Source organism: Crocodylus siamensis, chromosome 15 (genome assembly GCF_052110815.1).
Source record: "Crocodylus siamensis isolate JL-2025a chromosome 15, ASM5211081v1, whole genome shotgun sequence".
Taxonomy (NCBI): domain Eukaryota; kingdom Metazoa; phylum Chordata; order Crocodylia; family Crocodylidae; genus Crocodylus; species Crocodylus siamensis.
The window spans coordinates 55,283,871-55,311,327 of record NC_143409.1 but is presented as its reverse complement, the minus strand read 5'-3'; the positions used below and the strand labels follow the sequence as shown (position 1 = coordinate 55,311,327).

Sequence of the window (27,457 nt, the reverse complement as noted above, 5' to 3'; positions counted from 1 at the left end):
GGGCAGCAAGCCCAAAACCAGGGGATGACCCCAAGCCTGCCACCTCCCAGGCCACAAAAAAACCCAAGACCAGAATAACGCTGCACCACAGGCACACCAGAGTTCCCCAGCTTTTAAGATCGCACCTGGCTGGCGCCAGCGGGTTTCTGCCTCTCTGGGGCTTCTCACTGCCCCTTCTCTGGGGTTGGGGTTCCCACAATGCTGAGGGTCCCCTATGAGGTGATGTCAAACTAGGAGGGTGTGGGCAGTGGAGTCCCCCAGGGCTCAGTCTTCTCTGTGATGGAGCCAGAACCCTGGGAGATGAGCAAGGGCATGTAGGACTTTGGGTCCTGAGAGTGGATCCAGCTCCTCTCTCCCTTGGACAGAATCTCACAGTTCTGGTGGACAAGGTTCAGAACCTTGTTCCTCACCACAATGACCCTAGAAAGTAACCAGCTGCCCCTTGCCCTCTTCCCCCTACCTGCCACTGTATTAGATAGAGAGGGAGGATGGTGCTAACACATCATTACCAGGAGGCTGAAGAGCCACCATCCAGGGCAGATGCACCAGGATCTGTTGGTCAGTGTTTCTCCAGAGCAAATTCTCTGGGGGCTCTGGGGAATGTCCTGTCTTCTGTATGCCCAGGCAGTGACATTGTGATTCTGCCTGTTAGTGCTTGTGAGAGTGTGTGTAACAGGGAACCCTAGCCCTGTTACTAAGAGGGCTGCCCCTTTAAGGCCCCTTTAAGGCCCAGGGCTACAGGAACCAGAAGCACCAGGAGGGTAGGAGTTAATAGCCCAACGACCCAGGCTGGTCAGCTGACCAGAAGAAGGCAGGGCCCTGAGCCCATATAAGCCCCAGGGCTGGGGCTAGGGAGTCAGTTCTCTGGCAGCAGCCAGGAGGGAAGGAGCTCTGACAGAAGAAGCTAACTGGAGATGCCTGACTGCCTGCTCTGCTTCTGGTAGGAGAGGGGCTATAGGAGCTCATAGGTACTGGTGGTGGGAGGAGGCCCAGTAAATTGAGAGAGAAGCTTGTCTTCTAAAAGAGGTTAGAGTGTGGCTTATAGGACTTTTATTATGTTATACCCCAGGGGCTCGTTCATGTTATTGTTTGTCCAGTGGACTGAGCTGAGGCTATCTGGGAGGAGGCCTCAGTGGGGCACACTATTGTGCAAAGCCCCAGTGCTGGGGGGGATGCAAAAACAGGGGTGATTAGACCCCAGCACCAGGGGGGCATAGGTCAACATTTATATCATCTGTGAGGCATGGGCCACCATGTAGGGAAGGTTTGGAGCAGTGGATAGTGACCCCTAGCATTGGGGTATTAAATGGGCAGCCTCCCACCTGAATAACATCATAATTATTATTCCATCAAGGCATGGCAGATGAGATAGGTGGGCAGGCAGCCCGGAGACAGAGGGTCAGGCCTCTGTTAGACAGGCACAGGGATGGACCCTTGTCAGTGTGTTGGGGCAGAGCAGGAAGCAAATGTACCTGAGAAGACAGGACCAGGAATCTCTGAGGAAGCATCAGCTGCATGTCACTGGGCTCTGGCAAGTCCTGAAATAACCGGAAACCAGAGGTCGCACAATCCACAGGGCACTTCAGTGAACAAAACATTGCATAACTTACCCTGTTCTGCCAAGGGTCCCGGGAAAAAAAGGTGGAGAGAGAAAATGAAGAGATGAATAAGAAGAGAGAAGTGGAACTGAGGACGGTGACAGCGACAGCAGCAGCGGGTCCTCCAGTGGGAGCTGGAGCAATAGTAACGTGGATGGGGGATGAACTATGTGACCCCGCAAGCAGGGTGGGGATGAAAGGGTTGCCTGGTCCACAAGACCAGAAATTGCTCGTGTGTGTAGCATGCAATGCGGATATTGTAATGGGTTCAGATGGCCGGCAGGCCTTCATGCGAGTGCGGTTTTTGTAATGGGTGAAGACTTTCTTTGTGGAGTGATACTTGGAGTGTGTGTACAAAAAAGAAATAAATCTACCAGCATCCCATAATATGGGGGGGAGGGGGGAACAGTCCATAAAACCTGTGAAACTTGAGTCCTCCACAAATAATTGAGCAACAATGAGCTTGATAGAGAGGCAGAGCACAGCAGTGTTGCAGAAGGCCACCTCTGTTTCTCCCCAAAAACTCTGCTGTGTGCCAATTTGGTTAGGATGGGCCCAGCTTTACCCGGTCTCTTTAGGTAACCTGAGCTGGATACATTCCTGAGGGAGAGGGGAAACCTGTTCCCTCTGCCTACGTGACTGGCATCACACCCCTGCGTGACGGGCTTGAGCTCCCTGGGGAGCTAGGATCTGCCAGTCTGCCCAGCAACCAGTGATGAATTTCAAATTGGTTGGCTGACAGCCAACAGGTGCTGGCCTCCATTGGACCAGGTAAATGAGGTCACAAGGGCTATAGAAGTTAAGGACCTCCCAGGAGGAGGGGGTAGCAGCCATGAGGAAGACTCGGAGAGAGAGAGAAGGGCTGGACCATCTGAAACTTGATCTCTCTCTCAAAACTCCTGATCAAGGAACGGCCTGCCTCCAGAGGGAATCCCCACCTCCCTCGGGATGATACTTGAGAGCAAGCTACCTGAGATCTAACTAGATATATAGCTGGCAGTAACTCAGATGCATGATCAAAGGCTACCCAGCCAGGGGAGTTTGCTCTATGGGATTCCTCTGATATTGCTCTACCCTGTACCCTACTCCAACCCTACCCCTTGCAACCAATAAAGTTTTCTTTTGTACCTAGCAGGGGAGACTTATTGGGAGTGGGTCTAGATTATGCCTTGGGGGTCTCCTTGTTTGGCTGACTAAGGGAGACCACTACTTGTGCTTCCGACTGAAGGAAGCATCCCAAGTTCTTGAAGTGAATCAAGTACCCTCAAGGGCTACTAGGCCTGTATTTCCCTGGGTGCACAGAGCCAGAATCAAGCCCATCCCTGGGTGGTGGCAGTTTTTACCCCAGGCTAGCAGGTGTGCTCCAGGAAGGGGGTTGGCCAGACGTGAGGCACCCCCTGGGAGGTACTCACAGCCTGGAAGGTGATTGGGTGCAGTGAGATGGGTGACTCAACACAGGAACACGCCCTACTGGCCTGCCACAAGCACCACCCCCTGGTGTCTGAGCAGGAGCAGAGAACCCCGCAGGGAGCTCTTGTCAATGTTCTGGGTTCTGGAAGCTGCCTAGACCTCTCCTCCCTCCTAGCCACGTGCTGCCACTGGGTCCCTTGGGCCTTCCCCTGCCTCTAACATCCCAAAGGTACAGGGAGGGAGATAGTGTGGGTGGGGAGGTCTGTGCCAGGATGGGGGAGCAGAGCTGGTGGGGTAATCCTAGGAGATGGGCTAGGGGGTGGAGGGTAGCACTGTCTGGGCTATGGTTAGGGATGTCAGAGTATGGTGGTGAGTAAGGACCCCCTGGGCTTGTAGTACCATATGGTAATACTACGGCTGCCATCAACCAGGGTTGCCAAACAGAGGACTTTTTTTAAGTGGGGGAAAAAGAAGTCTGTGAACTTTATATAGACACCAAACTCTTACGCAATGTTTTGTGTTAATCCCCTACACTTGAGCCCCACCTTTTTCACTGCCTTCCAAGGCCTCCAGAAATCATGTAAAACATCACGTAAAACAGGTCAGTAAAAATGTGTGTCAGTAAAAAAAAAAATAGTGTGGATGTCAGTAAAATGTTTATAAATGGTTGTCTACTTGAGCTGGCAACCCTGGTCAGTAGCCACGCTCCTTACTGAAAAAGTTGCCCCCACACTGGCTTCAATGAGAAATGTTGCCTGCGTTCAGACTGCAGGATTAGGACCCCTATCCCTAGCCAAGGTTACTGCCCTTGAGGGCATCACTCAGGTGCAAGAAGACAAAAAGGGACCATTAGCGGTAAAGGTCTGGACCCTTCCCCCCAATCCAGCCCCTTATGCAGAGATGGGGCAAATGTTAGAGCTGGCCCTGCCTAGACATCCAAACACCTCTGCAATCACATTGGCCAGCTCCCTCAGCACCCTTGGATGCATCCCATCCATCTCTATGGACTTATACATGTCCAGCTTTTCTAAATAGTCCCTAACCTGTTCTTTCATCACTGAGAGGTGCTCACCTCCTCCCCAAATTGTGCTGCTCAGTGCAGTAGCCTGGCAGCTGACCTTGCCTATGGAGACTGAGGTGAAAAAAGCATTGAGCACTTCAGCCTTTGCTGCACCTTCTGTCACAAGGTTGCCTCCTCCATTCAGTAAAGAACCCACACTTTCCGTGATCTTCTTCACATTGCTGACACACTTGTTGAAACGCTTCTTGTTACCCTTCACATCCCTTACTAGCTGCAACTCCAGTTGCACTTTGGCCTTCCTGACTTCAACGCTGTATGCACAATCAATGCTCTTATACTCCTCCCTAGTTGTTTGTCCAAGCTTCCACTTCTTGTAAGCTTCCTTTTTGTGTTTAAGCTCTCCAAAGAGTTCTCTGTTAAGTCAAGCTGGTCTTCTGCCATACTTGCTAGTCTTCCTGCACATCAGGAAGGTTCATCCCTGTGTACTCAGTAAGGTTTCTTTAAAGTACAGCCAGCTTTCCTGGACTCTTTTCCCCCTCAGTCCAGCTTCCCAGGGGATCCTGCCCTGAGTGAGTTGGGGTCGACTTTTCTGAAGTCCAGGGTCCTTATTGTGCTGCTCTCCATGCTTCAGTTCCTCAGGATCCTGAACTCAATCATCTCGTCATCACTGCTGCCCAGCTGCCACCCATTTTTACATCCCCCACCAATTCTTCCTTGTTTGTGAGCAGATCAAGAAGAGCACAGCCCCTAGTTGGCTGCTCCATCACTTGCACCAGGAAGTTTCATAGATGTAGGGTCAAAAGGGACCTATGTAGATCATCAAGCCCGACCCCCTGCCCCGGGCAGAAGAGAATACTGGGCTCGTATGAACCCAGCTAGGTAACTGTCAAGCCTCCTCTTAAAGATCCCCAAGGAAGGAGCCAGCACCACTTCCCTTGGAAACTGGTTCCAGATCCTAGCTGCCCTGACTGTGAAATAGTGTCTTCTAATGTCCAGCCTGAACCTACTCTCAAACAACTTATGGCCATTATTCCTTGTTACTCCAGGAGGTGCACAGGTAAACAGGGTCTCTCCCATTCCCTGCTGGTCCCCCCTGGTAAATTTGTAAACAGCCACCAGGTCCCCTCTCAGCCTTTTCTTGTGAAGGCTAAACAGGTTCAGGTCCCACAGCCTCTCCTCGTAGGGTCTTCCCTGGTGTTCCTGGAACATACGAGTGGCCTCCTCTGGACCCTCTCCATGTTGGCCACATCCCTCCTGAAGTGCAGCGCCCAGAACTGGACGCAGTACTCCAACTGCGGCCTGATCAGTATTGCATAGAGGGAGATGATCACCTCCTTGGCCCTGCTTGTGATGCATCTGTGGATGCATGACAAGGTGTGGTTGGCTCTACTGACCACGTCCTCACACTGGCAGCCCATGTTCATCTTGGAATTGATAATGACTCCAAGATCTCTTTCTGCCACCGTGCTTTCGAGAAAGGAGTTCCCCAGCCTGTAGGTATGGTGCTGGTTCTTCCTCCTCCAGGTGCAGCATCTTTCACTTGTCAGTATTGAATCCCAACCTGTTCTCATTTGCCCACCCCTGTAACCTGTCCAGGTCCAGCTGTATCCTGTCTCTCACCCACGCTGTATCCTAGTGTGCCCACCTCACCACAATTCTTGATGTCATCAGCGAATTTGAACAGGCTGCTTTTCACCCCCTCATCCAAGTCACTAATAAAGAAATTGAACAGTGTGGGCCTGAGGAATGAGCCCTGGGGGACCCCACTGCCCACATTCCTCCATGCTGAATATGACCTATCCACCACCACTCTCTGGGTGTGGCCCTCCACCCAATTTGTGACCCATTTGACTGTGTAGGCATCAACACCACAGTCACCTAGCTTTTTAATGAGAATGGGGTGGGAGACCAGTGTCAGAGGCCTTTCTAAAGTCCAGAAAGACTACATCCAACGCAACACCTGTGTCCAAGGATTTTGTGACCTGATCGTAGAAGGCCACCACGTTGGTCTGACAGGATTTGCCCCTAATGAGCCCATGCTGGTTGCCCCTGAGCATCATTCCCCCTGCTGGCCCTTCCCAGCTGTGCTCCTGGATAATCTTCTCAAAGAGCTTCCCCAGGATTGAAGTAAGACTAATGGGCCTATAGTTGCCCGGGTCCTCCCTCCTCCCTTTTTTGAAATTGGGGACCACAATGGCCTTTTTCCAGTCATCTGGCATTTGGCCAGAGCACCACGAGTGCTTGTAAAGCCATGCCAGGGGCCCCTCACTAACCCCTGCAATTCCCTCAGCACCCTGGGGTGGAGAGCATCTGGACCTGCTGATTTGAACACGTCCAGCCCCGCCAGAAGTTCTCTAACTCAGGTCTTCCCTGACCCTAGGCCGGTTGGAGTCTCTCCTGAGTCCATCCTGAATCTGTTGGGGAGTCCCAGTCCCTGCACAAAAAAATGGAGGCAAAGAAATTGTTTAAAAGGTCTGCCTTTTCCTCTGGTGCAACCACCAGATTGCCAAGCGTATCCCACAGGGGCCCCATGTTACCTGGTGCTCTCTCCATACTCCCTATGTATTTAAAAAGGGACTTTTTGTTGTCCTTGATGCTAGCCCTAGTTCTGTGTCTGCCTTAGGTTTCCTAACAGCCCCCCTTACAAACCTGAGCGATGGAGGTATACTCCTCTTTGGTGATAGCCCCCCTTCCACTGGGTGTACGCCTTTGATGAGCCAGGGGGCTTTTAAGCACTCTTTCCCCCTTTGATTCTCATTGGGACTGTCACCCCATTGGCTTGGAGGATCGTCTCCTTAAGGAACGATCACTCATCTTGGACACCCAGTTCCCCTACCCTCCAGAACCCCAGTGCCTCTCCTACCAACCTCAAGTCATTGAAGTTGGCCCTGTTGAAATCAAGGGCTACTGCCTTGCTGCAGGCCCTTGACACCCTGCATTGGATGGTGAATCCCAGCAGGCAATGATCACTGTTACCCAGGTGGTCATGAACCTGAAGTCCCCTCACCAGATCATTGCCTGCGGCCAGGACCAGGTCCAGAAGGGCATTCCCCCTGGTGGGACTGTGCACCTCCTGGGTTAGGTGGAGGTCCTGTATCTCAGCAAGGAACTTTCGTGAGCAGTTTGACCTGGCTGACTGCTCCTCCCAGCAGATGTCCGGGTAATTTAGATCACCCATGACAACTACATCCCTTGTCTTAAATGCCTCCACAAGCTGGCCCGAGAATTCACGGTCCAGCTCTTCCCCTTGGTTGTGAGGTCTGTAGTAGACCCCCACCATTAAGTCCCTTTCCCCATGACCCCCTGTATTCTGACCCAGAGCACTTCAGCCTGCCCCTCCTCTGACCCCATCCTGTTAGTTGAGGACGTGTATTGCTCTTTGACGTAGAGCGCCACACCCCCACCTTTCCTCCGCACTCTAGCCTGCCTGTATAGTCTATAGCCCCTAATGATGACCGCCCAGTCGTGGGATGAATCCCACCAGGTTTCTGTGAGCTCTACCATGTCTGGTTTTGTACTAGCTATCCAGAGGGTGAGCTCCTCCTGCTTATTTCCTATGCTATGAGCATTAGTGTAGAGGCATTTAAGGCCTTGTATTGGTGCCTGCACCACCCCCTGATTCTTAGGACTATCCGGACCCCCATCACTTACCTGGGTACTCCTTGTTGTCCCCAACACTCTCCAAAAACTTCCTAGATGTCCTATGCACTACCATATCGCCCTCCCAACAGATGTCAAGGTGATTAAAGAACCAAGACCTGTGTTCTGAAAACTTTCCTTAGCTGTTTGAAGAAAGTCTCATCCATCTAATCCTTCTGGTCTGGTGACTTATAGCTGACACCCACCATGACATCACCTCTATTCCTCTCCCCTCTTACCTTAACCCAGAGACTTCCAACAGGCCTATCTCCAGTTTCGTACCAGAGCTGTGAGGAATCATATAGCTCTTTTGCATACAGCAAAACTACTCCTCCTCTTCTTCCCTAACTGTCTTTCCTGAATACTTTAGACCCATGCACAACAGTGCTCCAGTCTTGTGAGCTATCTCACCAAATCTGTTATTCCAATCACATCATAGGTCTTTGCAAGGACTCCATTTCTTCCTGCTTGTTTCCCAGGCTCCATGTACAGGCACCTGAACTAATTAGCCATTTGCCCTCCTTTGTCGGGAAGAATGAAAACATTTCCCCTGCTGCCCCCTCCTGCTTGTGCTTTCTCCAGGTGAACCACTTCCCCACTTACTTCAGGGCTTTGGTCTCCATTCCCCAGCAAACCTAATTTAGAGCCTTCATCACTAGGTTAGTGAATCTGTCTACGAAGATGCTCTTCCCTCTCTTTGCCAGGTCGATCCTGTCTCGTCCGAGCAATCCTTCTTCTTGGAACACCCCATGGTCAACAAAGAATAATCTCTGAATATCTAAAACATGGATAACTGGTGCCTTCTGCAACTGGGGGAGGCACCATGGTGGCAAGCCAAGGGTGGGGACCACCCACAGCCACCGCCCACACTGACAGTGGCAGCGAGTGGTGAGCAGGGACTTTCCACAGCCACTGCTAGCATTGTTGGCAGTGTGGGGGGGTGGCAAGCAGCAGGCAGCGAGCAGGGACCACCCGCAGGCACTGCCTGCACTTTTGCTGGTGGCAGCTTCGGTGGTGGCCAATCTTGGGCGGGGGGCACATGTCCCCCTGTGCCCCCCTATGCATCACCTATGATCTAAAAAGCCTGTGGACTTATTGATACTTGCCACTGAGACGTGCCACAAGTTCTGGCAAGCTAAATGCACCTGTGTATCTGCACATTGCCCTACCATGACCAGAAGAATCAACTGCAGCACTAAGCATGGAAGAACAACTTTTGTCTCTTTTGGTCAGCTAGGCAACAGCTATACAGCAGCTCCACCTGTCTGGTTTCAGTAAGCACTACAGATAAGTGACTCCTTTCTGTGATTAACAGCAGAGCAGTATCTCTTAGTCTGTTGTTTGTAAGATGCTTTTAGAGGCTTATAAGATTGAGAGGCCTAATTGAGGAGGTATGGCAATACAGTACAGCGTATTCCTCTCCTCCCTTCTCCTTTCTTTCTAGAGTGCAGCCTTAACATGCTCTCCATGCCCTCTGGAACCAACCTGCAAAGATGCTGAGCTGTGGGGGTTTCTGTGACTGGGTGTAACTTCCCTGTGTGAAATAAAGTTGTAGCAGCACTCTCTGCATAATAGTCAGGTCATCCAGTCCTACTAAATCATTCTACCTGCAAGCTTTGGGACTCTATCTGAAGGGCCCAGAGAGGTGACCTAGGGTGACTCAGGTGCTGGGGTGAGGCACTGGGGCATGGATGGGTGAGCCATGTGAGAGGGCCAGTAACCTCTCTTGACACAGCAATGCGCTGCTTAGTGGGAGTGTTTTGTACCTCAGCACAGATATACTGATGGTAGCTACGACATGCCTCCTGCATGTCACAAGTGGTGTAGCAGGTCTTGTGAGATTAGGAGCAGTCTCACTGAGAGGGAAACCCTGGTTCTCCCCCATGAAAGGAAACCCTGTTTGTGGGTGCCCTTGGAAAGCAGATTTCAACACGCCTTTTGAAGAGACACAAGAGCATCAACCCAGAGGAGAGAGCAGCGAGTGGGATGGACTAGTTTGGAGGACCATGCTACTGTGCTGGACCAAAGCTAAATGGTAGCTCTTCTCCAGGCAACAGGAAGAACAAGTTTTGTTTGCTGGGGTTTTTTTATTTGTTGAACACAAAGCCTTGGGGATGCTATTTTTGTTTTTTAATATCTCATCACCCAAACTAATCTAAATTGCTCATTGGCTGACAATGCAATCAAACAGAATCCTCCCCCCGCTACCCCTGCCTTCAGTTTGTAGCAGCAGTTCCCTGCATCTTGTGAGCTGATTGCAAGAGACCCCATTGTTTCCCCAGTGCAGATAGAGGCTCTCATGAATGTATCTTTCTCAAAGGTGCAATTTGAGGTGCTCCTGCATCTGAGTGGCCTGCAATGTGTGTCAAGTCTGCAGTCTTATGTTCTGAATCATTCTGTGGAGTCACACATGACATCCCATTGCCATAATGGAAGAGGTATGGGTGCTCCAGGGTAAAATAGAGGCATCCTTGCAGCTACCTGGGTGAATAGAATGATCCCCCTAAACATGGGTACATAACCTAGGATTTGCAGGAGGTAAGACTGTCATAACTGTGGTGTTTATGACTCCTCAGGGTCAGTGGTGGGTGGGGATATGCACCTTCATGCATGTGTGCACGCATGCGCATGTGTATATGTGCATATGAGACGCTAAAGCAGTGATTCTCAACCAGAGTGCTGTGGCATACAGGAGTGCCTGCAGATCCTTTGGGGGGTGCTGTGAGGTATGAGGAGATAAGCAGATAAGACAGGCTTGAGCTTGTCTTTGCCTAGCTAGGCATCTCTCAAATGCTGGCAAAATCTCTCAAAGAAGGCCAACATTGATGGGGAGATCCAGTATAAGATCCATGTGACAGCTCTGCCTTTGGAAGACTGTATCATTGTGCGCTCAACAATCACAGCAGCAGGACTCAAATAAAGCTCCTACTATATAAGGTTGTGGTAATCCCAACTCCTCTCTATAGCTGCAGAGCTTGGGTGACCTACAAGGATGACCTGGAAAAGCCTGGAATGACTCCACCAGCGCTACCTCTGGAAGATCCTTGGCATAAAGTGGGAGGACCATTGCACAAATGCCAGTGTCCTCACTGGCACTAATACCACCGGTATGGAAGTGTTGGTTATTCAACATCATGGCACTGTGTGCACATGCCTGATGGACATTTACCAAAACAACTGCTATACTCACTCCCAACTCATCCAAGGACAAAGGCCACGTAGGGGACAGGAGAACTGCTTCAAGGACACCCTTAAAATGAACATTAAGAAGTTTGGCACCGACATCATAAATTGGGAAAAACTAGCCTGGGACCGGACTATATGGCAACACCTTGTGAGAGAAGGTACATTTTTCTTTGAGGAAAACCATTGCAGCCTGGAGGCAGAAATGCAACAGAAATGGAAGAAAAGGAAATGAGACCAAGAAATCTGTGGCTCAACCCTCCCTTTAACCACCACCTGTGGCACCTGCCAGAGAGCCTGTGGCTCTGGGATTGGCTTTCTTAGCCATCAATGGACTCCTGTACAACCCTTTACTTGACTCATAGGAATGATCATCCTCGACTGTGAGGGATCACCGACGATGGTGAGTCCCCACCCCTACTGCCTGGCCCCTCTGCAAGAAGATAAACACTATAACATACAGTTTTTGAAGTGGGGCGCCCTCAATTCACAAAAAAAGTCACAAAGAACTGCCTTGAGTTGAATGAAAGGTGCCTCGAGTCAAATGAGGAGTGCCTTGAGTCCAAAAATGTTGAGAATGACTGAGAGTATTTGATTGAAAAACCTTCAATAGAAAGGCCTTGAGGCTATCCCTGAAGAGCTTTCTCTGCCCTCCTCTTGAGCATACACCTTGGCTGAGCTGGGAGAATTAAACTTGCTTTGGGAGTCTGGAGTTGGACATCTGGATGACATGGCTGGCCCAACACAGTCATGTTAACAAAAGACTGAACTGAAGGCTTCCCAGCCTAACACCAGGAAACAAGAACAGATGGAATAGCACCACCACCTGTCAGGAATCATAACACATACGCATAACATGGTACATAATACCCCATCTGCCATTAGATAAATAGTCCTTCAAGAATAGTCCTTAGCTGGACAATCATTTGACCTAGACAACCTTGGCTCATTTTAGCAGCTGGGGACTGCAACAGCTCTGGAACAGCTGGTGGACCTGTAATAATCGGTCCTGCTGGCAGTAAACAGTCTTCTGGATCTTTAGGTGGCACATCATGTGGTACTCAACCTTTTGATTGGCATGTCTGTGAAGGGTCTTGCCATCTGGCATCATAGTTTGGTATGATACTAGTCCTACAGCTTCCAGAACAGTTGCGTGCACCCTCTCTGGTCCAGCTGCACGGGTTTTGGACGTACTGAGCACATCCATACAAGATGTTTACTGTTCAGTAGACTAATTAGCTGCACAGTAAATGTTTTGGCATCTACATGTGCGCTCCTATTAGGCTGCAGTAAATGAATAAACTCCACCGCAGAGTACTACTTGTAAATACGAATACCATGGAATCAGAAAATCACAGACCTGCTGCAGAGTTTTTTACTCCACAGCAGTGCATGTGTAGACACTGGCAGGGCTGGCTGGGAGATGAGGGCAAAGGCAACTCATAGGAGAGGCACTGGGGGGCACATGTCCCCCCTGACAGGGCCTTCCCCACTGCTGATGCCACCGCCAGCATCTGCGGGTGCTCAACATGCCCCCCCGACGGGACCATCCCCACCACTGACACTGCTGGCAGCATCTGCAGATGCTCACCAGCTCTGTCATTGTCGCCAACAGCTTCTCCAGGTGCCCCCTCCCCCCGACTCAGGAGGCACCAATCACCCATGCATAAGGGTGCTCCAGCACAGGGGCTGCCCTGCCAGCTAGCCCCATGCTGAAACACCCTTATGCCCCAGCCAGCCCCTCTTCAGCATGCTGAGCTGGGTAGGAGCAGCCCCGGGCTGGCAGACTGACCCCCACCCCTCCACTCCCCGCTCCAGGCCTCCTGCCAGCTGGGACTGCTCCAACCCAGTTCAACTTGCTATGGTCCTGGGCACATGTGTAAATGGTGCACCCAGAGCAATAAACTCTAGTGCGATCAGCACCGGAATTTAGTGCATCTTATTAATTGCACATATAGACACGCCCACAGAGTCACTTGGTTTTAAAAAGTTTACACAAGTGAAGTGACAGATTCCGTGGACAACAGTATTTCTTACTTTATTTCTCTCTCAGCCACCAGGTCTAGGTGAAGTGAGGCATGTTTAGAAAAATACGTTCCTAGCAAAACACCTTTATAGCGTAATTTTCCTCTCTGGGGATAAGAGAAGAGAGAAAACAAGCTGTGTCTGGCAAATGGTAATCAAGTTGCTTAACACACGCTAGATGTTTGGATACCATGGTGATGAGGGGACTGTGAAAATCTACATAGGGCACATCTACACGTGCTAGTAGCATACAGCAGTGAACTCCACTGCACATCACACCAGAGTTTGTTGTTCTCAGGTGTCACGTTTGAACATGCGCCCAGGACCACAGTACATTGAGCCAGGCTGGAGCAGTCCCAGCTGGCACAGGGCCCCGTGGTGAGCCTGCCACCCCGGGCTGCTCTGACCCAGCTTAACGTGCTGAGGAGGGACACAAAGCTGCTCCAGCACAGGGCTAGCTTAGCTGGCAGGCAGCACCCACACTGAAGCACCCTCATGCTCCAGCCAGCCAGGTCAGTAAAACATGTGGTAGCAGGATAGTTCTCGTATACACGTGTAGGCTTGCACATGTAAACACCAAGACATTTACTGCACATCTCATCAGGCAACTCTGTAATAAACATCTCATGTCGACACACCTGTAGAGCGGACGAGTAGGGCTTTGGTGGTGAGCAGAGGCAGAGCCAGCCGTGGCGCTGGAGTAAGGGTACAAATGAAAAAATAATCGGCGCCACCACAGCCCCATCTCCAGCACAGCAGCCAGAAGTCACTGCTGCCTCCCTGCAGCGCTGCTGCTTCAGGCCCCAGCTGCCCTGCCCCGCTCTGGCAAGCAGGCTCCACAAGGGCAGCAAAGCAGCGGGATGGACCCCGGGCTGTCCAGCCACAACGCGCTTTGTCTTGCAGCGGGCCGTCCTCACTTCCGAGGCCTGCTCCGAGCTCTCCCGTCTTCGGCTCTTGCTCTCCAGGAAAACAGTCCTCATCTCACCACAGGAACTAGGCTTTGCGCATCAACGAAGCGCAGCCTTTAGGCACCTGGGCGTTTGGCTTCTCTTCCTCCGCGAGGAAAACAACGTACCCCAGCCAGGCAGCACGAGGAAGGCGTGACGAATTCGAGGCGCGCTTCGATAACCGTTGGTGAGTAACAAAGGCAGGCGCGCTTAGACCAGGGGCGAGCATTTTCCTTGTACGGCTCTGGGCCGGGATCAGAACATCCCTGAGCTCCCACCTTTATTTCTGTCACTTGATTACACCACGCACTTATACCGGGCTGTCCCTGGTAAACCTTCCTTTGAGGACGCTGGTACACGTGTTACTGAAACCGCGGGAAATACTGGGGGCTCTTCACTTCTTACTTCCAAGATTTACCACCGCGGAGAATTACAATCGTCTTCTACCGGAGCAAATACGTCACGAGCCGTTCCCAAGCCCCACATCCGGGGCGCCCCGCAGCACCCCCGGGCCCGGCCCCACCCCCGGGAGAAGAGGCGTGGCGCTGCGGTGACGAAGCGGGGCCGGGCCGCCCCGACTTCGCAAGCCCGCTCCCGCCCGGCCGCCCACCTGCCGGGGACTGGAGGTGCACCAATCAGCGCGCAGAGACACGAAGGCTCCGGCCAATCCGAAGGTGGAGAAGGAGGAGACCCTGCTGGACCCGCCTCCTCAGCCAGGACAGGCCTGACTCCCGCCCACGCAGCCCTTCCAGCCAATCGGGGCTCGGCCGGAGGCGGCCAATGGAAGCGCGATCGCCCCCGCGCCACGTCCGGCGAAGGCGGGAGCGGGCCGGAGAGCCGGCCACGGTGGCCCCGCCCCCGCGCAGCGCAGCACCCCGCCCACACCCCCGCCAGCGCGCGGCTGCCCCGCCCCATCTCCGCCCCCGCCCGGCTGCCGCGGGCCACAGCCCGGCCAATCAGCGCGCTCGACGCCGAAAGGGGCTCGACGCCCCGACGGCCAACCAGAAGGCGGGGAAGGGCCGGAGCCCCTGCCGGCAGCCAGTCAGAGCGAAGACGGGCCGCCACCCCCCCCCGCAGCGGCAGTGCTGGCCTATCGCCGCTCCGCTCCAGGCGGCCAATCGCGGCGCGGGTCTTCACGCCCCCTCGCTCCGAGTGCGCCGCCCGCCCCGCCCCCCGGGCGCTGCCCCCCGGCCTCGCCCGCCCGCCCCCTTCCTCCCCGGCCCGCAGGACGTCCAGCGCCCGCGGTCGCCCCCCGAGGCCTGGGCTCCGCTGCGGCCCTGCCCTACCGCGGCTGCTGGCCCCGGCCCCGGCCCCGGCTCACGGCCACGCCGGGCCGGCGGCCGGGGCGCTGTCCGGCGCCGGCACGGCGTGGTTGTTGGCGTAGTCCTGGTTCTCAAACTTGGGCAGGAAGCGGTCGGTGTGGACGGAGGCATAGAGCTCGCCCGGCGCCTGGGCGGCCTCCCGGGCCGCGGTGCCCCCTTCGACCCAGACCTCCAGCTCCGGGCCCCGGGGCCCGGCCAGGACCACGTCCGTGTACTGGATTTCGGTGCTCCCCGCGGCCGCCTCAGGCAGCAGCCGGCCCGGGCTCTTCAGCTTGAGGTTTGCGTAGCAGCTCGGCTTCTAGGGCCGGAGGCAGACGCAGGGCTGGGGTCCAGGGCGCAGGCCCTGGCTCGGGCGCCTCGCCCCCTGGAAGGGCTGGGCTCAGGGAGAGGACCCCACCGCCCTCCCTCCACGTACCGCTCCGGGGGGGCCCATGCCTGCTCCCCAGGGCTGCAGCCGCAGCCACCCCAGCACTGGGGGCCAGACAGCCACCCAGGCGGCCCCACAGCTGCCGTGGGATGCCCTCTGCCAGCACGGGCAAGCCCAAGCAAGATGGCACCGGAGGAATGGGAAAGCAGCTGCGTCCTGCAGGCACCTGCGCCCCAGCGCTGGTGGCAGTGCTGCAGGGCACCGCAGCGGAGGCCGGAAGAGGGGGAGGGGAGGGAAAGGCTGGGTGCAGAGATGCTTGTGCTGATACCCCACCGCTTCCTGCCACTGCACGGTGCAGCTGCTGCTCAGGAGCCTGCACGCACAGCATCCGCACCCCCACCCACGCATCTGCTGCCACCCCTCCTTCTGGGCCCGCAGCCCCCCAGAGCCCTGCCCCTGCCCAGCACCAGAGAGCAGCCGGGGCCCCCAGCAGTTCAAGGCCGTCAGCTCACCTTCACCCTGGGCTCCCGCTCAGACTCGGTTTTCACTGTCTCCACCCCAGAGCCACGTCCTATCAGAAAGCAAAGAGCGGAGGGGCCAGCTGAGAGTGGGCGCGGGGTCCCAGGCCGGGCCCGCTCCGCTTTACAGGCCCGGCAGTGCCCAGCTGTATGCGTGGTGCGGGGCAGGGGCAGTAGCAAGCAGGGTGCCTGAGGCACAGGCTGCCACTGCACCACCTCACCAGCCAGCATCCACAGGGCAGCAGCACCCAGGCCAGGGCCCAGCTGGGGGCAGAGAGGTCTGTGGGCGCAGAGATCCCTGCCAGTTCACGCCACCGGGATGGAGCTCAGCGTGCCAGTGAACATCTGACGGGGCACACCTTCCCGCCCTGTGCTAGGGCCCTGGCATGTCCACCCCTCTTCCCCCAGCCCCTGCCACTGCTCACCTGACTGCAGGTAGCCGATGTTGCCATAGACGGGCACCTCCTCTGCCAGGTGTGCCGCACTGTGGAGGAAGAGACGGGGGGGTCGGAGGCACCAGGGGACCATGGTGGGATGGGGAGTGAGGCAGGGGAAGTGTGCCCCTTCTCCCGGTCACAGCCGCACGGAGCTGGGCCTACAGGCACCAGGACTCCTGGGTTCCACTCTCCCCGCCTGGAGGCAGAGTCCCTGCTCTCTGGTAGAGCAGCCCTGCCGCGTCGGGGAGGGGGTGCCAGGAAGGGCTGGCTCTGGCCCGGTTTGGATGGCTTCTGCTGGACTCACCTTCCCCTGAGTCGAGTCACATGCATCCGGAGTTTATCTGCAGGCAGGGAAAGGGGACAGAGCAGGGAGGTTAGCCTGGCAGCTGGGCGGTGCCCATGGGGGCAGTATGCAGCAGTGCCCAGGGCAGCAGGTCAGGCTGCCTGCAAGAAGGGAGTGCAAGGGAAGGAGACTTCCGGGGTGACTGGGAGCTTCCCCTGTAATTGGAGGGGTGGGGGGTACAGGTCACCCTTGCCCCAAGAACAGCTGGTGGCTCAAAGCACAGGGAGATGAGCAGGCTCCGGGGTGCCTCTGCCCCCAGCAATGCCTACCTCTGGCCTTCTTGTACTTGAGGCAGCACAGCACGTTGCACACCAGGGAGAGCAGGTAGAACAGGGCCAGCGCCCCCAGGAGCCCCCACAGGGCACAGGAGCCCTGCAGCTCCTCCAGGCCTGCAGGACAGAGAAAGTGCTGGGAGCCCGCACCTAGGGCTCTTCCCCTCAGTGCGGACACCGGCCTCCATGCCTGCGCTGCCACCCCCACCCCCACGGCCTGGAAAGGGCTGGGGCCTCTCCATCGGCAAGGCCAGTTTGAGGGCGTTTCCCTGGCACAAAGACCCCCCAGCACCCGGGGGAGGGCAAGGGGGGTCACACTGAATAACCTGAGGAGACAGTGGGCCCCCGTGTAACACGGCAGCCCCCACTCACCCAGGAAGCAGCTGCCGTTACAGGTGCCACAGGGCGCAGGCGTTCTGGACATGCCACTCCCTCCAGAGATTCAGGGCTGCAGACAGGAGTCACTCCAGATCCCAGACCAATGCTGGCGCTGAGGGGAGTCACTCTGGATCCAAGCAGATGCCAGAGCTGAGGGGAGTCGCTCCGGATCCACCCCAGGGGAGTCACTCCAGACGCCCACACCAGAGGTGTCGCTTCAGATCCTGGGTAGATGCCTACATCAACGGGAGTCGCTCTGGAGCACAGGGGCCTGCAGCCACCCTGATCCCAGCAGCACCAGTCTCACTCTGGTGCCTCCGTAGCCCCAGCAGGGTTCCCACCCCGGCCCTCCCCCTCCTGCCGATACTCAGCCTCTGTGCAGCTGGGGATTTCCGGAGCCACAGACACCTGCTCCACAGCTCTGGAGCTGCTGCTGCAGCAGCGGCTGCTGGACCCAGGTTGGAGCTCCCAGCCTGGCAGGACGAGGACGAGGCCTGGGAGGCATCTGTGGGGCACGGAGAAAGGGCAGGAGGTTCCCGCAGCCAGCAGGGAAGGGTCGCCAGCTCTCAGAGAGCCCAAAACACAAGGCCCAGCCAAACCCATGGCAGGTTTTGTGACAGTCCTGCCCTGCTTCTCAAGCCCCGCTCACTGCCCAGACCTGTGGCAGGTTCTGATGACCTGTGCGGAGGCGTCCCAGCCTCCAGGGCGGCTCCAGCGAAGCCAACTTTGCCCAGCGCGCACCAGCCTCACCACAGGAGCGCTTGCCAAACCCTGCACCTGCAGCAGATGACAGGTTGGGAGTCCCGCCTAGCCAGCACTGCTCCCCCAATCCCCATCTCAGCTGCTCAGGAGGAGGGAAGGGGGCTTCCGCCCCACCCCTGCCTGGAGGAGCCACGGGGGGGGACCCTGCCCCCTCCCCTGGGCTGGGCTGGCAGCGTGGGGGGAGCAGACAGCACTCTGCCTCTCCCCAGCCCCACCCAATCACTTCTGGGGAGGAGCGGGGGCCGATTGGCTGCTATACCCCAGGAGAGCAACACGGGCAAAGGCAGCCAGTCAGAAAGGCTAGAAGCCTGTCGGTCCTGGAAAGATTTCATAGACATCGGGGCTGGAAGGGACCTTGTAAGATCATCAGGTCCAGCCCCCTGTCCCAGGGGCAGGAACTCAGCTGGGGTCAAAGGACCCCAGCAAGATAAGCATCCAAATGTGTCTTAAAAGAGTCCAGAGTAGGTGCTTGCACCACCTCTGGGGGAGTCTACTCCAGGCCTTGGGGGCTCAGACAGTAAGGAAGTTTTTCCCTTCTGTCCAGCCTAAAATGGTCTTGGAGGAATTTGTGACCGTTGGTCCTTGTCATCCTCTAGTGAACAGACGTTCCCCCAGATCCTGATGCACACCCCGATGTACTTATAGGCAGCCACCAAGTCACCCCTGAGCCTTCACTTCTCCAAGCTGGAGTCCCATAGCTCACAGCCTCTCTTCATAAGGCCTGTTGACTTGCCCTCTGATCCTGTGCGTGGCTCTCCTCTGCACTCTTCCAAGCTTCTCCACATCCTTCTTGAATTGTGGCGCCCAGTATTCCAGCTGCAGCCTCACCGAAGTCGAGTGTGGCAGGAGGATGACATCCTGGGTCTTGCTCGAGATGCACCAGTGGATGCAAGCCAGAGTTTGATTGCTTTGCCAGCTGCTATCGCATTGGTGGCTCATATTAATCTTGTGGTCAGTCATGACCCCCAAGTCTCTTTTGGCCTCTTTTACTGAGTGTAGCACTGCCAAGCCTATAAGTGTGTGGGGGGTGGGGGTCCCCAAGGTGGAGCACTTTGCATTTCTCCGTATTGAACGCTATCAGGTTTTCATCTGCCCACCTTGCAAGTCTGCTGAGGTTGCCCTGGATCCTCAAGTGTGGACACCCTTCCCCAAAGTTTGTGCAGTCAGCAAACTCGGCTAGATTGTTTTTGATACCAGTGTCCTCTCTCAGTTAGTCTATAGGCGCCTTTCTACCCTGCCCCTACTCCACCACCCCCATCCCCACCCTGTGACGCCACTGAGTCCCACCCACCATGCCCACCCTCCCTTCCCCCTCCACGCACATTCGTTTTCCATCATCTCATCCTTCCTTCCCTGGTCCCGAGCCCTGGCCGTGTGCTGCCCTGCTCCCCCCCATCCCCAGCACGGATCCCTAAGCCACTTCGCCACATGCTGCCAAGTTAGAAGTTTATTATTATCAAGAATTTGAGCTTCAAGCTCCTGCAGCAGAGGGAGCCAGGACATGAGCTCCCCAATGCTGTGCACGGGGGTGCTTCAGATCCTCGGGGATCCACAGGCCTGATGAGCGCTCACTGGGGGCACGGCTGTACCTGGAGCAGCCTGCAAGGTAGGCGGCCCCCTCGCCCTCCTCCTCCCACCGGCAGGGGCTCAGCAGAGGTCTGCGATATGCAGGTTCCCTCCCACGCCGGCCACAGCCACCACACACCCGCCACACACCACTGCCACAGCCTGCACCGGCTTGTGTGGGAGCAGGATCTGACCGAGCACCTGGGAGCACAGAGCGGGTAGCCCCAGGTCAGGCAGGCCTGAGACCCAAGCCCCCAACACCAGCCCTGCTTCCCCAAGCCCATGGAGAGTCTCAGCACACTCTGCAGAGCCCCCCGAGCTCCACTGCTGCCTGCAGGGCAAGGAGGACCAGCCCTGTCTCACCTGGTGGGTGCTGATGCGAATGACGCCAGCCCCACAGGTGCCGCTGCCCCCCGCCAGCACCGTGTCTGGGTCGCAGAACCGGGCTGCGTACAGGAACTGGCCCTGCGTGCGGCCCCCGGGGAACGGCAGGTTCTGCTGCAGCTGGGACGTCCGTAGGTCCCAGAGCTGCAGCGCGTTGCGGGGCACCCAGGAGGCCGTGAGCACGCAGTGACCCTGGGAAAGAGGAGAGGGGGGCAGATGCAGCACATCAACCCCAACATGCACCCCGAGGCCAGTGAGCACAGGCTGCCAGTGGGGAGGGGGAGCCCGGCTCAGGTGTGGGGCGCTGCCCGGTACAAAGGATGTTTCCCTGAGGGGAGCAGGTGGAGGGACCATCAGGCAACTTCTGGTCAGATCACCACAGCCCAGGCCAGGAACAGGCATGTTGCTGGCCACGTGCCCTGTGATGTCCCTCCATGAGCCCCACATCCATCTCACCCAAATGTCAAGGCCTGGGCCACAGATGTGGGGCCCGTTGATCACACGCTGAGCCTCCTTCCTTATCCGCTTGTCCCAGACCTAACACGGGAGGCAAACCGGCAGCTCCAGCAGGCCCCAGCCCCTCTCCTCCAGCAGGCCCCAGCACCCTGAGCCCTGCCCCGCAGGGCCTCACCTTGACACTGTTGTCCCAGCCGCCCGTCAGGAAGATATGATTTTCCTGTGGGTGGAAGCGGAGAGCAAAGATGCGGCGGGAGTGCCCGCTGGTCACTGCCACATCCCCCGTCATGAAGTCCGGAGCCTCCAGTGTGTGGAACAGCTGGGGGAGAAGCAGGGACAGCGGGGCTGAAGTCCTAGGGAGCGGGGTGGGCCCAGGGGCTGGGGAGAGGAGCACAGGGAGCAGGGCGAGGGATGAATGGCAGTGGAGGGGGAAGCTGGCAGCACAGTGACCCTGGGGAAGGGGAGTCAGGGGCAGAGGTGGTGCATGGCCACGCTAGACAAAGGGGGCAGGAGAAGGGCAGGGGATGAGGATCTCAGCTGGGGGAGCCGGGACCCCCTGCTCAATCTGGCTCCACACGCCGCCTCCCCATGCTGGGGCACCAGCCCCTCTGCTCCGTGCCAGCACAGCACCCATGTCATGAACCTGGCGCCACCCACCTGCATGGTGCAGCTGTCGTAGAGCCGGATGTGGCGGTCTGTGCCGGCTGTGGCAAAGACACTGCCATCCAGGCAGAAGTCCATGGCGTTGATCTCATTCTCCTTCTCTGCCAGGGCACCAGGGAGGGGCTGTGGCCGTGCAGGTGGAGGCAGGGGCCCCCACCCACCCCAGTCACCGCTGGGGTCAGGGCGTGGAGGGGGAGCCCTGCTGCTAGGATTACCATACGTCTGGGTTTTCCTAGACACAGCCCATTAGTCTCTGTCTGGGAGGGTTTTTTAAATCTGCTGAAACGCCTGAGATTTGGCTTTCCTCCTCTGCTGGAGGCAACTCGCCCTGTCTGCTCCCGTGCAGGGGGGGGTGGTCGGAGGAGCACAGCTGTACCTGCCCGCAGTTGCGGAGGTGCAGGCCTGTGTGGTGCTCCCTGATGTCTTGGATGGGGCTGTGCTAGGGCAGGGGAAGCGGGATGGAGGGGATGCCTGCTCCACGGGCCTGGGCGGGGAGCCCTCCGAGGGCAGCACGGGCGCTGCCCAGGGAAAGGGGAGGAAGGAGCCGTGGCCAGGCTGCCGGGTCCAGTGCGGCAGCCGCACCCCAGGTGCCACAACCTCTCCTCCTCTGCCCTCCGGCGCCCCTGGGGCTGGACGCTGCCCCTCTGCCTGCCTGGGCCAGAGCCGCCGCGCTCGGGCGGGCAGGACGGGGCAGCTGGGCGGGGTTGTCCGTGCTGGGCACCGGCCCCGTGACCGGCTCTTCTTCGGACCTGCACACATGGCGGCCCGGCCCGGCCCCTGCCCAGCACCTCGGCCCCGCTACCTGCGAGCACGGCGAGCGGCGCGGCCGGGGCCGGGGCCGGGCCCGGGGCGGCGGCGGGGGCTTGCTCGGTGCGGTAGAGGCTGACGAGCCCGTCGGCCGAGGCGGCGAGCAGCAGGCCGGGCCGCGCGGGGGGGAAGCCGAGCGCCGTGACCGCGTGGCGCGAGCGGTGCCCGCCGGACAGCGCCGGCCCCGGCCGCCCGGACGCCGCGTCCAGCACCTGCGGGGCAGCGCGGGGTCAGCGCCCGGCCCCCCCCGCCCCCCGGCCCGGCCCGGCCCGGCCCGCCCCCCCCGCACCTGCACGGCGCCGTTGCCGAAGCCGGCGGCCAGGCGGGCGGCGGGGCCCGCGGCCAGGCTGTAGATGCCGTGCGCGTCGGGCCGCAGCGCCACGCGAGGCCGCACCCGCACGGGGCCGGGGCCCGCCGGCATCCCCCCACCCCGGCAGCGGCGGCGCCGGTTGTCACGGCAACGCGAGGCGATGCCGGGGCAGGACCCGAGGGGGAGGGGCCGCGGCGGCGGTTGCCGGGGCGACGCGACCCCGCCCCCAGCCCGAACGCGCGCCTGGTTCAAACCTCGCCCCCCCGTGCCACGTCACTGCCGCCTCCAGCCCATTGGCTGCGCGCCTGCCTCCGCTCGCGCCCCCCCCCACCGCTCGCCTGCGATTGGCCCGCGCTGGGCAACGCCCCCCGGCCGCGTTCTTTGCCCAGGCCCTGCCGCCGCGATTGGCAGGAAGGCCCGCTTCCGCTGCGCGGCGATTGGCCGGCACCCCTCTCCGCCCTCCGCGGCCAGTCCAATCAGCCTCGGTGTCGGCCAAAGAGGCAGGGGGCGTGGCCAGTGACCCACCTCCCACCCCCGGGCGGTCGCGCATGCCGAGGGCAGGGGCAGGGGCAGTGGTCACGTGGCAGGTCACAGCCATCGGGGCTGCGGCCGCCCCTCCCCGCCCCCAGGTCGGGGCAGCCCCTGGGGGGCCGCGAGGGCAACGCAGCCCCGGCCCTGCCCCCTCCCCCCGCGGGGGACAGACGAGGCCGACAGACAGACTCCCGGGCGGCCCCGCGGCCGCTGCAACTGTTTATACAAGAACGGGTTGGCACAAGGCTGCACACGTCCCGCCCCCCCACCCCCACCCCCAGCAACCCCCCTTAGTGTTTCCGAACCGCCCCTGCACCACCTCCTGCCCCGGCCCGCGCCCGGCTCAGCTGCCCAGCATCGCAGCCCTGAAGCCGCCCGGCCCGCGTCGCCAGCTCCCACGTGCCCCAGCGCAGCCCAGCGCCAGGGCGCCGGCCGCGGGGCGGAAGCCCGAGGGCACGGGGGCGAGCGTCCAGGCAGGGCCCGGCCCGGCGGGATGGGGCGCGGGGCCTGGCCCCAGCCTATTTGTAGGTCCAGCAGGCAGTGGCCCAGCCCTGCCCCTTGCAGAGCTCCTTGTGCTTGAGGAAGCAGTTCTGGACACGGAACTTGCGCCCGCAGTCCTCGCAGGAGTACAGGTTCCCATCGTGCGTCTTCATGTGCTCGGTGAGGTGGTGCTTGAGCTTGAACTTCTTGTTGCAGACAGAGCAGCCAAAGGGGCGCAGGCTGAAGGTCAGCATGATGTGCCGGTCCCGCTTGGGCTTCACGGCGAAGCGCTTCCCACACAGGCAGCCGAACTTCTTCCCGTCAGGCGCTGCCACAATCTTGACCGGCGCGTGCACCACCTGCCCGTGCACCGTGTGCGCGATGATCTCGTTGCCGTGCAGGTCCACCGGCTTCCAGGAGCTTTGGGGGAAGCCGACTTCGTCGGAGGGCAGGGGCTGGGCCTTGATGGTGAAGCCGGGGGCGGCCAGCGAGGAGGAGGAGGAGGCGATAGCGGTGGTGGCAGCGCTGCCGGCCGCCGGGATGATGTAGCTGACCTCGCTGCCGCTGCCCGGCTGCAGGCTGGCCTGGTAGAGGCCGTGCACCTCGGCGATGCCCAGCGCCCGGCCCTGCGCCAGCGACTTGAGGAAGCAGGCTTCGCCCACGGCCCCCGCCCCACTGCCCAGCGCCGCCACTGCTGCCTCCTCGGGGTCGAAGCGCTCCTGCTTGATGTAGTAGATTTTGGGGTGGTCTCGAGGGCTGGGGAAGGGGCCATCCGGCTCAGCGGAGGCCGGCCCCTTGGAGACGCCGAGCCCGACCTCCTCGTCATCCTTCAGCACGATTTTCATGGACTTGTCCAGGGACCCGCTGCAGATCCCCGCCGGGTGCTTGTCCTCCTCCTCCTCCTCCTCCTCCTCGTGGGAGACCCGGATCTTCATCACCTCGTCGTCGGGGCAGCCCGGGACCCCGCGGGCCGCGGCCACCATGCCGCGCTCCCCGCTGCCTCCCAGCTCCCCGTCCTCCTTCACCGCAAAGTAGTTGCTGCTGCTGGGGGACTGGTTCTCGCTGGCGCGGCTGGACCAGGGCCGGTAGGGGCCGCCTTCCAGCTCCTTGAGGATGGCGGAGCACTGGTCCACCACCTGCCACATCTGCAGCCCGCTGGCCACCAGGAGGTGGCTGGGCAGCGCCTCCACCAGCAGCTTGAGGCGGCCGGAGTAGATGAGCTGCAGCAGGTTCTCGAAGGTGTCGGGCTCGATGACGCTGGGCAGCGCCAGGCAGCTGGTGTCCTGCAGCAGCAGCTTGTCGTGGAAGTAGGGCGAGGCGGCGGCCAGCACGCTCTTGTGCGCGTGGAACACGCGGCCCTGCACGTGCACCGCGATGTCGCAGAACTTGCCCTCGAGCCGGTGCTTGTTGAGCGTCTCCAGCAGCGCGGCCGCGAAGTGCGGGAACTCGATCTGCACGCTGCGCGCCGCCGCCTCCATCGCGCCGCGCCGCGCCGGGCCGGGCACGGCACGCGGGGCAGCGCCGCCACCGGAGCCCGCGCCCGCACCCGCACCGCCGCCCAGCCCCTTCCCTGTGGGCCCGCTACAGCCCACCCCGGGAAACGCCCCGCCCCTTCCTTCCCCTGCGCCGGCCGACCGGCGCCCGCCCCCTGCGGGCGGGCCGACCCGCACTCAACCCCGGGCCCCGCCCCGCCGACCGACACTCAACGCCCGCGCGGGGCGAGCCCGGGAACCGCCGCGCGCAGGCCGCGTCCACCGCCCGTGCCGCCGCCGCCGCCGGGCTCACCCCCCAGCCCCCGCGCCGGCCTCCTCCCAGCAGCGCCGCCGCGTCCGCCCCCGCCGCTCCGCGGGCGGCCAACCAGAAACTAACCACCCCCGGCCTACCAGCGGGCGGCCATTTCCTTCCGCCGGCCAACCAGCGCCGCCGCGGGAGGGTGGGGCGCCAGCTCCCAGCACCTGAGGCCTGATTGGCTGGAAAGAGCCAATCGCAGAGCTGCTCGCCGAGCCGGGCCTGGTTGGCCACGCCCCCTCCCGCGCGGCCCCGCTGACACGTGCGTGCGTGCGGCGCCCCCGGCCCGGGACCCTCGCCCCCGGCCCGGCCCGGCCCGGCTTCGCCGCGAGCGCCCCGGGGCCGAGCCCCCCCCCCCCCCAGGGCCGAGGCGGCGTAAAAGAACAATCGCTTTTTATTAAACATTTTCATTTGTTTCCGATGTTGTCACCACACACTCCAGAAAAAAAAGGAAAGAAAGAAAGAGAAAGAAAGAAAGAAAAGGGCCGGGGGGGGGGCGGAATAATAAAAAGAAAAGAAGAGAGAGGCCCGGGGGCACCAGCGGGCGCCGGGCTCACCACCTGAGCTCCCTTCCCGGGGCGGCGGCGGGGCGGGGCGGGGCGGGGCGGGGGCAGGCGGGCTATGTACAGAGAGTGAGGTCCAGAGAGGTCTATGTACAGTACAAACCCGGTGGTAATTACAGCACCCAGCCCAGGGGCGGGCGGGGGAGAGGGGCAGCGCGGCCGGGGTGGAGGGGCGGGAGCCGAGAAAATTTCACATATGTACAAACTTTTATATAATAATAATAATAATCATTAATAATAATAATAATTAATACGTATAAATATCACGGCGCCGCCCTCGTCCGGGACTGGGGGGGGAGGGCAGTGGAGGGGGGGAGGGCGGGCGTGAGGCCTTACAAAAGAAATATGGACCACAGGGAGGGGGGGCTGGGGGCCGGTGAAGGGCGAGGGTGGCCCTAGCCGGGAGTCTGAAATAGAGACACAGAAACAGCAAAGAAACACCCAGTACAATCACTGCGCTGAACACATTCACCCAGCAGGTCGGACCATAGCACGACGGCGAACAGCCACAACAGGCCCCCTCCAGTTCTCCGTGCTCAGGCCAGGGGGGTAGGACCGGCGCCCCCCCACCCCCACCCCAGGGCCCGTGCCCGCGCTGGCGGGTGGGCAGAGAAATGGCTTCTTCAAGAATTTCCCGTTGGTTGGTCGGTGGTCGCGTTCCCCTCCCTGCCCCCACGTTCGCCCCGTGGGGCAGGGCCTGGGACGTCTCGAGACCGGGAGGAAACGGAGAAAGAAAAGAAAGAAAGAACGAGAAAGCCCCTCCCGTGGTGCCCCGTCTCCCCCAGGCAGCTACAGCCCAGTGTCCATGGCTGGGGGCCGGGGGGGCCGGGGGCGCTGGCCAGGCCACGGGCGGGTGGGCGCTGAGCAGGCAAAGCCCTTTGTCAGAGTAGAGAGCACAGAAAGCAGGGCTGGGGCAGGCGGCGGCGTGGGAGACCCTCCTCCCCCCACACCAACGCCGGGCGGGGCAGGGGCGGCAGGGCGAGCCGGGGGCAGAGCCCAGCACTGCCCCCAGCAAGAGGGGAGGCTCCCCAGGGACGGGGGTCACCCTGCCTTGCAGGGAAGGGGCAGGGGCAGGTTTGCAGGGGAATCTTGGGGCAGGGGCAGGGACAGGACCCAGGGCCTCAGTGCTAGGATCCTCGGTCCAGCCACGGGCACCTGTCCCCACACTCCCCATTGCTGGGGGGGCAGGGGCAGAATCAGGACCCTCTTCCCGCCCCGTGCCCAGGGGAGCTGGAGCCAGCCAGGCCCCCCTGGCAGGTCTCGCAACCCCCCAAAGCCCACGGCTTCACCCCAGGCAGGCTCCCTGGGGCTCGGCCTGGCGCTACACTCCCCCTTGCCCCAGCAATGAGGCAGCTCGGAGGCAGTGGGGTGGGTGGGGTGTTTCCTCCCCCGGCCGAGGCACAGACACCTGGGCCCACAGGGGACAACTCAATGGGCAGTCTGCCATGGGGTAGGGGGCACTCCTGAGATAGACGAGGTGGCGGGGGGGCAAGGGGCGAGCGTCGGGGCAGGTGGTGGGGAGGGGATGTAAGATTGTCATCTGTGTCCTGCTATAAAACACCCTGAAGTTGTGTTTGAAGAGTCGCACCGTTCCCCAAGGGACGGCGTGATCGGGGGCTGGGGCTGGGGCAGGGGCAGGGGCTGGTGCGCAAAGGGGGGCAGGAGTGGGGGGCCCCTCCCCCCAGAA

The 27,457-nt window shown here is 59.6% G+C and overlaps 3 protein-coding genes across 10 annotated transcripts; all 3 read right to left on the bottom strand.

The window, feature by feature from the left end:
* Nucleotides 1-15,044: 15,044 nt before the first annotated feature.
* Nucleotides 15,045-17,591, bottom strand: SIT1 (signaling threshold regulating transmembrane adaptor 1). Its single transcript, XM_090029294.1, has 6 exons — nucleotides 17,455-17,591; nucleotides 17,080-17,199; nucleotides 16,772-16,808; nucleotides 16,456-16,514; nucleotides 16,025-16,083; nucleotides 15,045-15,443 (listed from the first exon to the last, which is right to left on the bottom strand). Exons 1-6 carry the CDS (start codon nucleotides 17,504-17,506, stop codon nucleotides 15,141-15,143), a joined length of 630 nt encoding a protein of 209 aa, XP_089885420.1. The 5' UTR covers nucleotides 17,507-17,591; the 3' UTR covers nucleotides 15,045-15,140.
* A 167-nt stretch (nucleotides 17,592-17,758) lies between these two features.
* On the bottom strand, nucleotides 17,759-22,942 carry LOC149852978 (uncharacterized). 8 transcript variants are annotated; one of them, XM_090029291.1, is made up of 8 exons: nucleotides 22,388-22,939; nucleotides 22,094-22,310; nucleotides 21,286-21,392; nucleotides 20,804-20,947; nucleotides 20,629-20,709; nucleotides 20,152-20,364; nucleotides 18,119-18,237; nucleotides 17,759-17,965 (listed from the first exon to the last, which is right to left on the bottom strand). In XM_090029291.1, the coding sequence occupies exons 1-8, from the start codon at nucleotides 22,517-22,519 to the stop codon at nucleotides 17,764-17,766; spliced, it is 1,215 nt and encodes a 404-aa protein (XP_089885417.1). In that variant the 5' UTR covers nucleotides 22,520-22,939; the 3' UTR covers nucleotides 17,759-17,763. The 8 variants fall into 8 exon arrangements, with proteins under 8 accessions (XP_089885417.1, XP_089885418.1, XP_089885410.1 ...); XM_090029292.1 differs by lacking the exon at nucleotides 20,629-20,709 and having other exon boundaries at nucleotides 22,388-22,942; XM_090029284.1 differs by having other exon boundaries at nucleotides 20,152-20,709; nucleotides 22,388-22,941.
* A 365-nt stretch (nucleotides 22,943-23,307) lies between these two features.
* On the bottom strand, nucleotides 23,308-25,026 carry ZBTB9 (zinc finger and BTB domain containing 9). Its single transcript, XM_090029293.1, has one exon. It carries the CDS (start codon nucleotides 24,895-24,897, stop codon nucleotides 23,458-23,460), a length of 1,440 nt encoding a protein of 479 aa, XP_089885419.1. The 5' UTR covers nucleotides 24,898-25,026; the 3' UTR covers nucleotides 23,308-23,457.
* Between the last annotated feature and the right edge of the window lie 2,431 nt (nucleotides 25,027-27,457).

Bases quoted from the DNA above. Each gene is read 5' to 3' on its own strand.
- ZBTB9 (XM_090029293.1), bottom strand. From the start codon at position 24,897: ATGGAGGCGGCGGCGCGCAGCGTGCAGATCGAGTTCCCGCACTTCGCG.
- LOC149852978 (XM_090029284.1), bottom strand. From the start codon at position 22,519: ATGCCGGCGGGCCCCGGCCCCGTGCGGGTGCGGCCTCGCGTGGCGCTG. The intron at 20,710-20,803 runs GTGAGGCCCTGC...CTCCCGTGTTAG, and splicing joins GCTGGGACAACAGTGTCAAG to GTCTGGGACAAGCGGATAAG. The intron at 17,966-18,118 runs GTCTGGGCAGTG...CGTGCCCCACAG, and splicing joins GTCATCAGAACCTGCCACAG to ATGCCTCCCAGGCCTCGTCC.
- SIT1 (XM_090029294.1), bottom strand. From the start codon at position 17,506: ATGTCCAGAACGCCTGCGCCCTGTGGCACCTGTAACGGCAGCTGCTTC. The intron at 17,200-17,454 runs GTGAGTGGGGGC...TCTGTCCTGCAG, and splicing joins TAACGGCAGCTGCTTCCTGG to GCCTGGAGGAGCTGCAGGGC. The intron at 16,515-16,771 runs GTGAGTCCAGCA...CTTCCTCCACAG, and splicing joins GTGACTCGACTCAGGGGAAG to TGCGGCACACCTGGCAGAGG.